The sequence below is a fragment of the Schistocerca nitens genome, chromosome 9 (genome assembly GCF_023898315.1).
Source record: "Schistocerca nitens isolate TAMUIC-IGC-003100 chromosome 9, iqSchNite1.1, whole genome shotgun sequence".
Lineage (NCBI taxonomy): Eukaryota > Metazoa > Arthropoda > Insecta > Orthoptera > Acrididae > Schistocerca > Schistocerca nitens.
Window position 1 is genome coordinate 85,534,086 of NC_064622.1, and position 12,536 is coordinate 85,546,621.

The 12,536-nt window shown below is 44.6% G+C and overlaps 1 protein-coding gene across 1 annotated transcript; it reads left to right on the plus strand.

The window, feature by feature from the left end:
* Positions 1 to 11,703: 11,703 nt before the first annotated feature.
* On the plus strand, positions 11,704 to 12,024 carry LOC126203845 (somatomedin-B and thrombospondin type-1 domain-containing protein-like). The gene has a single exon (XM_049938220.1). It carries the CDS (start codon positions 11,758 to 11,760, stop codon positions 12,022 to 12,024), a length of 267 nt encoding a protein of 88 aa, XP_049794177.1. The 5' UTR covers positions 11,704 to 11,757.
* The last annotated feature ends 512 nt before the right edge of the window (positions 12,025 to 12,536 follow it).

Sequence of the window (12,536 nt, forward strand, 5' to 3'; positions counted from 1 at the left end):
TGCTTTCCGCACTGTTGTTTACCTGCATAATTTTGTTCGGAACAAAATTACTATAATTTGGATGCCATTGTTGGTTCTGATAATTATTTCTCCAATTCCTACCTCTCTTAGGATGCCGAACACCTACTGTTCTGATGTTTACATTGCCATTCTGCTCGTTCTTAAAATTACTACTAGTGTTATTACCATTTCTGTTATTACGTGCTTGCTCCTCATTGGCAGCAACACGCTCTACACGTTCCAAATATTCAATGAAACGATCCAGATTGTCTCTAGGGGCAGATATAATTCTAGTTTGCCAATACCATGGCAGTTTGGCTTCAAGACCTAGTATTATCATTTCAGGTTTTAGCTTTTCGGCCAAATGTGACAAACGTGAGATCCATGACCTGGCAAACTCTTTAATTGATTCCTTGCCTACATTGAAGCGTTTTCCACTCCAAAATTCTCTCAACACTTCATTTTGCTTATTACTAGACCAATACTCATTAATGAAAGCTGTTTTAAATTCCTTTAATGTTTTACACTTCAACATAACATCAGCTGACCAACGCATGGCGTCACCTGCTAAATGGCTTCTAATAAATGAGATTTTCTCTCGTTCAGACCAAGTTGGTGGAATCACATCTTCAAAATAGTTCCATAAATCTAACGGTTGGATATTTTTATCTGGATCGAACCGCATGAACTGCCGACACCCGATAAAAGCGGCGTTTGCAGCTACAACTTGCTGTGTGCTACCATTACCAGAAGTTACTGAAGCTACTTTACTCTCAATGTTAGCAATGTTAGTACTGATATTTTCTACTCTCGTTTCAACATTATCTACTCTTTGCACAATATGAGTAGCATCAGTTTTGATTGCGTCTACTTCTGCTTGACATATATTTGCTTTTATATTCACATCTTTAAACCTATCTGAACACAGTTCAGATTCTGCCTCGATCTTTTCTGTTAACTTGTGCTCCAGCTTCGCATGTTCCATTTGGAAGTCTCTGTGAACCTCAGCAACTTCAGATTTTACTGTTTTATACATTTCAGAAAATTGTTGAGCAACCTTTTTCTTAATATCCTCATGATTGTAATCAATTTTGTACTTCAAACTGTCCAGATCCTCTTTCAACTTATTGCAACCAGCCTTGAAGGTATTGGCCATTACCTCAAATCGTTTATTAAAATTAGTTTGCCCGCATCTCGTGGTCGTGCGGTAGCATTCTCGCTTCCCACGCCCAGGTTCCCGGGTTCGATTCCCGGCGGGGTCAGGGATTTTCTCTGCCTCGTGATGGCTGGGTGTTGTGTGCTGTCCTTAGGTTAGTTAGGTTTAAGTAGTTCTAAGTTCTAGGGGACTTATGACCACAGCAGTTGAGTCCCATAGTGCTCAGAGCCATTTTTGAAAATTAGTTTGGCTGGCCACAATCCTGTTATTCACCTCAAGTATATCAGATTTTAACTCAGCTGTCATTCTAGCATTACTGGCTGACATTTTTGCATTACTAGCAGCTATTTCTTGTAATATTACATTTAAATCAATAGCCCCAGTATCTTTGGGTTGCTCACTAGCTGGCTTTTTATCACACTCAGGTGACGAAAAACTAGCTCCAATACCAGAATCATCAAAACTAAATGAAACTTCTGATTAATCAGTCATATCTAACTTATCCTTTTTAAACTCTACCACCTCTGTTAACTGTTTCGTTTTGAACTCATCAGGTAAACTATCATCCAATAAATTAACAATTTCTGATTTCTGCTTTACTACAGGGGTCTCTATTATTGAATCATTGACCTTTTCACACTACTGTCAGGAGACAATACTTCATATTTCACTTTAACATTACTATTTTCATGCATATTTACACTTGAACCGTTGTCTGGATTTACAGTTCCCTCAACAGACATAGGTTCTGATTTAAGTTTAACCTCGGTTTCTTCTGGCAGTTCCATCACCGACAGTCTTTTAGTGCAGGTTAGTAAAATTTTTAACAGCTTTTCACTTAACTTAGTTCCTTCTGCACGACGTATGGCGTTGCCGGCGCGGCGTACCAGGGTTACTGACGCGACGCAGCGCATTGAACTGCAGACGGCACTTCGATGGCTGCTGTGTGTTTGTGTGGCCCGCAACTGCAGGCGCGGCTCCGGTTGCTCCGGCGGACGACTGCGGTGAGGCGAAACTGGCTTCTCGCGATGCCGGCAGCGCCGCTAGACTCAGTGCCAGCTCCGTCAATCCAGATGCGTTGTTAATCCAATTGCGTGGTCCACATGCACATGTAACACTATCACTGTTCTATTACTCAGTTGCGTGTCGCATTTCACTCCCGAATCCGAATATTTAATAATCACTTTCACTTTTACTCACAAGGAAACCTCCCCATCGCACCCCCCTCAGATTTAGTTATAAGTTGACACAGTGGATAGGCCTTGAAAAACTGAACACAGATCAATCGAGAAAACAGGAAGAAGTTGTGTCGAACTATGAAAAAAATAAGTAAAATATACAAACTGAGTAGTCCATGCGAAGATAAGCAACATCAAGGGGAATGAGAGTTAAGGAGCGCCGTCGTCCCGTGGTTAGCGAGAGCAGCTACGGAACGAGAAGTCCTAGGTTCAAGTCTTCCCTCCAGTGAAAAGTTTAATTTTAAATTTCAGTTTATGTGACAAACTCTTATGTTTTCATCACTTTTTTGGGAGTGATTATCACATCCACAAGAAAACCTAAATCGGGCAAGGTAGAAGAATCTTTTAACCCATTTGCTAAGTGAACAAGTTAGGTGGGTCGACAACATATTCCTGTCATGTGACGCAAATGCCGTCACCAGTGTCGTATAGAATATATCAGACGTGTTTTCCTGTGGAGGAATCGGTTGACCTATGACCTTGCGATCAAATGTTTTCGGTTACCATTGGAGAGGCACGTCCTTTCGTCTAGTAATCGCACGGTTTTGCGGTGCGGTCGCAAAACACAGACACTAAACTTATTACAGTGAAAAGAGACGTTAATGAACGAACGGACAGATCATAACTTTGCGAAAATAAATAAAGTAAAACTTTCTGTCGAGGGAAGACTTGAACCAAGGACCTCTCGTTCCACAGTTACTCACGCTATCCACGGGACCACGGCGCACCTGAGCTCAGGCTGTACTTGATGTGCCTATCTTGGACATGGACTACTCAGTTTGTACAGTGCTGGCAACCGTAAATGCAACACCAAGAAAGACAAGAGGTAGCACAAAAAGATTTATTTTGTAGATAACATGTTGACCAAGTATCAAATGATTACGTTTACAGACGTCTGTGACATGTGGTTCCTGCCAGAATCAGTAGCCAGAGTAGCCGCCATTGTTGGAGATCACCGCTGCCACACCTCTCGGCATTGAGTCAAAGAGACGTTGGATGTGTTCCTGGGGTACAGCAGCCCAAGCAGCTTCCACACGTTGCCAAAGATCATCTGGTGTGGCAGTTAGGGATGTAATCTGGGCCACTCGTTGAGCAACCATGGACCACATGTTTTCTATCGGCGAAAGATCCGGAGAGCGAGCCGGCCAGGGAAGCAATTCAATCTGGTTATTGACGAAGAACCTTTGGACAATGCGTGCCACGTGTGGTCGCGCATTATCCTGTTAAATATGGCTGTGGCCGAGCCCTGAAGGTAAGGAAGGACAACTGGCTCCAGCACCTCGGATATGTAGCGCCGGCTATTTAAAGTACCGGCAATGCGTACTAGAGGCGTGCGAGAGTAATATCTAATGCCGCCCCATACCATAATACCCGGTGCAAGACCAGTGTGGCGGTGCATAATGCAGCTGTCCAGCATCCTCTCTCCACGGCGTCTCCACACTCGAATCCGACCATCGTGGTGCTGCAGACAGAAGCGTGCCTCGTCAGTAAAGACAACGTCATTCCATTCTGCCGTCCACATCTGTCTGTCATCACACCATTGGCGACGGAGACGTCTGTGGTTCTGCGTCAATGGTAAACGAAGCAATGGACGTCTTGCGGACAGACCACTCTGTTGTAAACGACGTCGAATGGTACGCGCAGACACTGGATGATGCGTTACAGACGCAATGTGCTGTTCTATGGTTCGGGATGTCACTGAGCGATCCGTCACTGCCATGCGCACAATTTGCCTATCAGCACGTGCAGTGGTGCACCGAGGTGAATGCGATCGACCACGTCGGTCCGTCGTACCCTCCTGCATCCAACGGTCACATATCCGCATTACAGTTGTTTGGTTTCGTCCAACACGACTAGCGATTTCTCTGTATGATAATCCACAATCTCGGTAAGCCACTATCCTTCCTCTGTCGAACTCGGATACTTGATCAAAAGATGTTCGCTGTTGTCTACGAGGCATAACTGATCGTCTTGTGAAACAACCACAAGGTAAACACACGTTCCGAACGTACACTCGTCGAAATCGCCAACCCTTAAATGGCGCTATGAGGTGGCGCCACAGGCGCGCGTGATGTGCGTCTGCGCTGAAATTCTAATCAGTTGCATATCTCATCGCTGCAAACCCATGGTGTAAATTTCACTTGATTCGGATGCTTCCTTCAGGGTGTTGCATTTACGGTGGCCAGCAGTGTATATTTTGCTTATTTTTTCATAGTTCCACACAACTTCTTCCTGTTTTCTCGATTGATCTGTGTTCAGTTTTTCAAGGCCTATCCACTGTGCTAACCTATAACTAAATCTGAGGGTGGTGCGATGGGGAGGTTCCCTTGGCAGTTTTTTTCCCGGCCGATGCACCATACGTGGGGCGGCGGGTGGAATAATTGGTTATCTGTGTTCCTATTTATTTATTTGTTGCTGTTTGCCGTTCTCAACACTGGCTCTCTAACTACAATATTGGCAACCAGAAAGTGATTAGCAAAACGTGAAGCCTGTAATTAGAATTCCTAGTGCCCACTTCATCTGAGAAATACATTTATAGCTACAGCTTATAGCTCTGAGGAATTAGGAGATTGTCTGGGATTCATAATCAAAAACGATTCTCTCTAAAATGTTCACTATATTCTGAAAGTCACAGACCAAAAAGAATCCACACAATCCAACTACCAGAGCAGTTCAGAGTCTAATGCGCTGATGCAACTATAACTGTTGAGATTAAATGTTCAGTGGTAGAATGCTCGCCTGCCACGCGGGCGGCCGGGAAAAACAAAACATTTATATTATACAACTATTCCACCCGCCACCCCACATATGGTGCATCGGCCGGGAAATGCATCTTTTCTACATTACATTCTACGTTATAACAATTATTCCACCCACCGCCCCACAACGCAATTTCTGGGATGGAATGGTTCCTTTGAATGGGCACGGCCGATTTTCTTCCCCATTCTTCCCTTATCTAATGGGACTGATCACCTCGCTGTTTACCCCCCTCCCACCGATCAACCAACCAACCAACACCGCCTTCTTTTATACCGGCGGGCCATCCTCTCGTGACCTCTAGTGGTGAATTCTGCATTACATAGGGGTGTCCGGATACTTTTGATCACCAAGTATACATTTGTACATTCTAGAACAAGATTTCACACATAAAGTGTCAGCTATCTCCGATACTCCTTTACTCTCCGCCATCCTCTCATTGATTATCATCGAATAATAACACTTCCAGAGAAATTTCCACTCTGTCTCTCCAACAGGTGTTTATTCTTAGTTCTCGCTCTCCATTATGAAACATAGATGGAAGTCGAGATCTTTCTCCCCCGCGGCCATCCGGGAGTGAAATAGGAGGTTCCGTTCGAGTAAAGGTATTACAACCGACTGTCTTTACTGGTCATGCGCAACTTCGCGTTAGTTTCGACCGTCAGGACTCTTTGCGTTTACTCAAATGCATATTTCGAGTGTTTCGATGTTTGACTACCTGGAACGCTAGTTAGCGCCTTTGCTCTCTTCCCGTTGCTCAAACATTTCTGATTTAATTAATGAAACAGTGCACTCGGAAGGTATTTTTTCGTGCTTAGCACTACGCATTTCGAGAATTTATTCTCATTGTCAAGCGCAAATATTTACGTAAGTATTTTGAGCGCTGTTTGTAAGTGTGTTGTGCCTCTTTTGCACTGCACTGTGTTCTCTTTTTGAAACCATAAGGTATCGTTTTGTGGCTCCTACATTACGCAGAAACACACACACACACAGCTTGAAATTTCACAAACAATAAAAGTGATGTTTACCGTGTGTGTGGTTTTCTACAACGTGGAGGAGGCACGGCATTTTATAAACTCGGAAGGACGACTATGGTACAAGACAGGCTACACAACACAATACTAATGTAAATATCTGATCATAACACTGAGATATTCTCGAAACGCGTCGTGCTAAGCATGAAAAAATACGTAAGTGGTGCAGTGTTTCTTTATCTAAAGAATGAACAACAGTTGTAGGCTTTCCAAAAATGTCGATTATGATGTACAAAGTGATGTCAAAGTTTCTGCTTCCCTCTTGCGATCGACACTTCTTGGAGAAACAGTGATAGAAAACGTTGAGTGAAGAAGTTCTTAATTATTCCTGACACCACTTTCCTCGTCAACACCTTGTTCTCTTTTACGTGTTATGCTTATACGCGTATGATGACAAATATGATAATTTTGCGATGGTTTAGTTGGTAGAAAGTGGAGGCAATGCGTTCACTGGTTATGAATCTAGTATACTGCTTAATTTCATTAGTATATGTGTGACAGCACATTATGCTTATTTCTAACTATGCCAAGTACCCTCTAAAGTGAACCAAGTTAATGTGTGAATGCCATTTATAGCATTGAGTATGGTATGTGATTCCCAATTATCGACTCTTGTGATCAGATCCTTGTATGGAAGAGAGAAAATTTATTCATTTTGTAAGAGAAGGTAACAGAGGGTAGTGAGAACTTTTTGTATTCGATACTTTAGGCATTTAAATGGAAGACATTTCTGCAGAAAAATCCCTCAGGGGAATAAGATTCCATTAGAATGTATTAAATTTTGAAAGACTTTGATGTACCGTTCTTTTAAAGGGCCAGCAGGAACCTAGTACTTATTTTCTTCAACGAAGATCTTACGAGGTTGAGCACTAAAAAGCTGAGTGCATGCGCGTGCTAATCTCTTTGGAGCAGCGTTATTAAACACTTTGGAGCCACTCAGAATTTCCTTTTATCATTTGACACTACCAGTTGCAACCGTCCCTTGACCGCCACTGGAACAGATCTCGCCCAGTCACATATAACGGCAACTGGGAGAATGTGTGCAGCCGAACGTTATCGCGTGCTTCCAGCTTAGGGATGGCGGTTATCGCTGAAACGACCGGGTTTGGATTATACCGGTTTATTTCCATGTCAGTTTGACTGGACTGCCAAAACTCCCCAAAATAACTGGTTTCTGAAATAACCGATTTTCGGTTTTTTATTCCTATCATTTACAATAATGAATTCAGAAATCTAAGACGGATTGACAAATATTGACTCATTCACTTTCCACATACGTAGAGTCAAAATATTAAATTAAATAGGCAAGAAAGAGAAAACTGCGTCTGTTTGCCGATCGCTGATTTTCTCGAAAAGTGGTCACTGGCTGTTCTATTTTTTTGAAACTGTGCTCAAAATCATGTTGTAAGAGAGGATCAAACGACTATTTCTGCACTGAGAATTGGTAGTCCCACAGCGTGAAGTTGGAGAACACTTTTTCGTGTTAATTTGTCCATTTCGAGGACTACAAGCGGATAAATGGATGGACGGAGATGGACGGCAAGGTCTTCAGCGCCCGCTCAGTAACAGACTGAGACGGGTGTCAAGAAAATACTCAGAACAGTAAGATAAAACAGAACTTAAAACACAGGTAACAAGCTTGAAAAAATATGTGGCTACCCACACCGAAGCGTGGGACGATGCATACCGCCAGCAGTAAGACATGGACAAACAGGAAGAAAGTGGTAGAGGGAGCTAAAACAATATAGCAGATGGAAGTGGCTGGCTGACCGCAAGGAGAAAAGGGAGGAGCCAGCCACTATGCAATACACTAAAACCTCCAGCCTAAAAGTTTAAGGCCGGCCGAAGTGGCCGTGCGGTTAAAGGCGCTGCAGTCTGGAACCGCAAGACCGCTACGGTCGCAGGTTCGAATCCTGCCTCGGGCATGGATGTTTGTGCTGTCCTTAGGTTAGTTAGGTTTAACTAGTTCTAAGTTCTAGGGGACTAATGACCTCAGCAGTTGAGTCCCATAGTGCTCAGAGCCCATTAAAAGTTTAGGCCAGAGTCCAGACACATCACAAAACTTTAAAACCCTAGACACACACGTCTCATCATTAGCTGAAACACAGGGCAGATCCCCATCAACTTGTGCTTCTGCCGTTGCATCATGGTATAAAACGCAGTCCGTTAAAATGTGGCGGACAGAGATGTGCACACCACAAGCATCCAAAACGGGGGAACCTCTCGCCGTAATAGAAAGCTATGTGTGAGAGGACAGTGCCCAATCCGAAGACGCGTGAGGGCCACTTCTTCCCGCCTGAGCAACCGGCAGGAGGAACGCCACGGCCGAGTTGCTGACTTCACCAACCGCAGTTTATTGGCCGTCACCGCCGGCCATTCTTCCTCCTACAACTTCATGCAGTTCTTGTGGATTGCAGAGATGACACACTGCAAGGGAATAGGACACTGGACCACATCCTGCTCTCTGCAGGCCACCTTGGTAGCCCGATCGGCCTGTTCATTGCCCCATATTTGTACATGACCAGCCACCCAGGAGAAGGATACCTCCTGACCCTGCCGTTGGAGCAAGTACAGTTGGTCATATATCAGCTGGACCATCTCCTCAGTTGGGTACAGATTCTGCAATGATTGTAACGCACTAAGAGAATCGGAGCAGAGGAGTGGACACAGGCAGTAGATATATTAAAAAACTAAAAACCCGCCTCGATTGCGAAAAAAGCACCTAGTGTTAACCCAGGTTTCGGCGTAGATAACTACACCTTCTTCAGAACAATAAAACCTACAAGTGCCTAAGAAGACCTTTGTCAATGATTAAAAGAACATCATAGCTATACATTTATAAACGAAAAGAAAAGGAAAACACAAACAGTACATATGCACAAAGTCAAAACCACTACGTATCTTAATAGTGTACGCTCCACCTCACAGTGGCCTATGTTCGATGGGCCACGACCCGCCATAAACTGCAAAGGCAGTACACTATTAAGTTAAGTAGTGGTTTCGACTTTATACATATGTACTGTTTGTGTTTTCCTTTTCTTTTCGTTTATAAATGTATAGCTATGGTGTTCTTTTAATCATTTACAAAGGTCTTCTTAGGCACTTGTGGGTTTTATTGATCTGAAGAATGTGTAATTATCTACGCCGAAACCTGGGTTAACACTAGGTGCTTTTTTCGCAATCGAGGCGGGTTTTTAGTTTTTTAATATATTAACCAACGATTGCTGACGCGCTACGATGTTGAAGGTTCTTACAGGCAGTAGATATCTACTTTCTCTTTTTATACTATGAATGAATTGCTGTTACGTTCTTAATTTATTACTGCTACCGATAATTTTCTCCGCCTTTTATTTTTTTATGTATATGGTAGACAAACCTTTAATCTTTTAAAGCAAATGAAGCACTACACTTTATTGCTACGTCAGCTTGTAAAAATATTTCCCGACTTTTGTTGGTGCGCCGGCAACTGTAGCCGAGCGGTTCTAGGCGCTTCAGTCCGGAACCGCGCGACTGCTACGATCACCGGTTCGAATCCTGCCTCGGGCATGGATGTGTGTGATGTCCTTAGGTTAGTTAGGTTTAAGTAGTTTTAAGTTATAGGGGACTGATGACCTCAGATGTTAAGTCCCATAGTGCTCAGAGCCATTAGCCATTTTGTTGGCGCCATTCTCTCGTAATACAACGGATATCCGGCGGCGACAGCGAGAAACTACCGCATTGGGCAGGTGGGGGCAAGTCTCGTACAGTATACGTACACGCCTACCTTAAGCCACGGCACACAGCAACGACGATATCACTGCCTGACCGGATCTGTACCAGTTCTTATGCCATGTGTTTGTTGATCGTTTCTGTCGCCATTGTTATTAAAATAGCAGTGATCACTTTCCGCGTTTTCTGTAGTAACGCAGTATTTCAAACCAATGCACGAACCTAGGGGTAGATGGTATTTTGCAGGGAGGAATCTGGTGCAGGATGCACCCTCCGTCAAACGCCGCGCGGTGCTTTACTTCTGATGAGGACAAACGTGTGGACTAGACTCGGCCACTGTTTCTATGTTTCGATACAGTGTATCGATACGTGGAACTGTTTCAGTGTTTCAGAACGGCTGTGGTTCACTGTTTCGAAACAGTGGTGTTTCATTCCGCCACTGTCTCGGATAACCGGACCAGATCCGATCTCGAGCCAGACACAGAAACTGTATCGTTGTTTCAAAATAAGACTGTTTCAGTCCGCCTGTGCTTGGAACGGACTAATTGTACCGAAACAGTGATGTTTCATTCCGCTCTGTCGGACGAGATTCGGGCTCGGCACAGGTACTGAAACACAACATAACACTTCGTGAAACACTTTCAAGAGTGTCGAAATCTTTTTGACAAGCATGAAGCTTAAGATATCCGAAAATAAAGATTCGTTTCTATCTGCCTATTCCGGAATGGCGTAACATCTGATTTATAAACACTAACCAAACAATAAAACAACGCATACTATTCACATTCAAAATAATAAATATGTGAAAATCATTCAGTTAAATTACACACTTTTTATAACATACGTTTCTCTGGTTATGTACAGTAATCACATTAAGAAACGCAAGTAAGCCTACAACATTTTGAATAAAAAAGGCGTAGAGTGACAGTTATTAGACATATACATAAATTTGATGTAGGTACAATTGCAAGCAATCTGTCTGACGTATCACTGATAGTGTAATGGTGAACGGGAAGGGCTGGGAAGCATGGTGAATTTATAGTAACGGTTCGAAACACCTTGAAAGACAAAATTTTTTCTGTTATATTTTGTTATTTATTCTAATTATTTGGCGTTATTTGTGAGTCTATAGTCACTGTGCCTATTATACACAATGATTCCCTTTGTGTGAATGGAAATTAGCAGGATGGGTATATTACCCATACTAACAGAATATGGGAAGCCCAGTAGCATATCAGTTGTTTCTCCAGTTCCGTTCGTCGTGGTTCTTCTGTCTTCAGCTATGGCTGTCCTCGGCCAATTGAAAAGTATGAAAGTCACACGGCAGGAAAGCAGCGCATTTGCTGCAGGAAATACGAAACTGCCAAGACGCCTAAGTGATAGTTTCATGCTTTCTGCGATATGATTAGCGCTCTCGCACCTCATTTGTGTTTATATGGACATACTTATATAGTAGACATTCAAGATGATAAAATGTGTAGGTTTATTAGATTACAAAACACAAACTGTTTCACTGTTTCGAAACAGCGTATCGAAACATTACATTGTACTGTTTCATTTGTTTGGAAACAGTTACGTGTTTCAGTTTGCCCATCTCTAGTGTGGGCAGAGTGTGCGGCGCCCATCCCATCGTGGCAGTGTTGACGGCCGCAGGCTGGCCTGAAGCCGCCTCTCCACCCCCACACCCCCCCTCCCACGCCCGCTACCCCTGGCTTCCCCCACCACCTGCCGCCGTGGCGCGCGCCCCGCGTGGCGCCAGAACTGCCGCCCGCCACGCCACTCAGTCAGTCGGGTCCGCGCTGCCGCCCCGCCAACAACTCGTCCGCGCAGACCTCCTCCGCCGCCGCCACAGTCCGCGCGCGCCATGGGGCCCTCCACGTCCAGCTCACCCGCGATGCTCGCAGCCGCCGCTGCCGTGCTTCTGGTGGCCTCGGGGCGCGGCGTCGCCGCCGGCAGCTGCCGCGAGGCCAAGCTCTGCTGCCCCGGCCGCGACTCCTCGTGCGTCGTGCAGAAGGCTCCCATCAACGCCATCATCGAGGACCTCAGCGACAAGCCGTGCTATTGCGACCACGCCTGCCTCAAGCTGGGCGACTGCTGCACCGACTTCAAGGACGCCTGCGGAGGTGAGTAACCGCGGCTCCGCTCTGCGCTTTGTTTGCGTGCGCCGCGTCCATTGTCTCTGGAGGCACCACTGTGCCCCATTCGACGGAAACCTAGCATGTCGGGCAATTTGGTCGCACCTATCCGTAAATGGTGCCCCTCATTCCCGACTGTCAGCTGAGTAACCTACTAGCCTAATTTACTGATCACCACCCACCACATCAGTACTCTACAGACCTTTGTGAAGTGCGAGGCAGAGGGTACTTTCCTTTGTGCCCCGTATTAGGTCCTAATAACTAGGGTTTCTTCCTGTTCCATTAGCGTACGGAGCTCGAAAAGAATGTTGTGCAACGTAATTATGTTAATTGCGGGCATCAGCAGCCAAATTACCAAATTTTGAAATAAATGACCCACACTGGTTACAGTATACTTTCTACTGAAAGTCACAACCTTTTTCGCGTTAACTGAAGACGCATCCTCAGGTGATAAACATTATTTTTAACAAGTCATCGCCGAGAGGTAACTGCCTTAGAGCCATTCCCC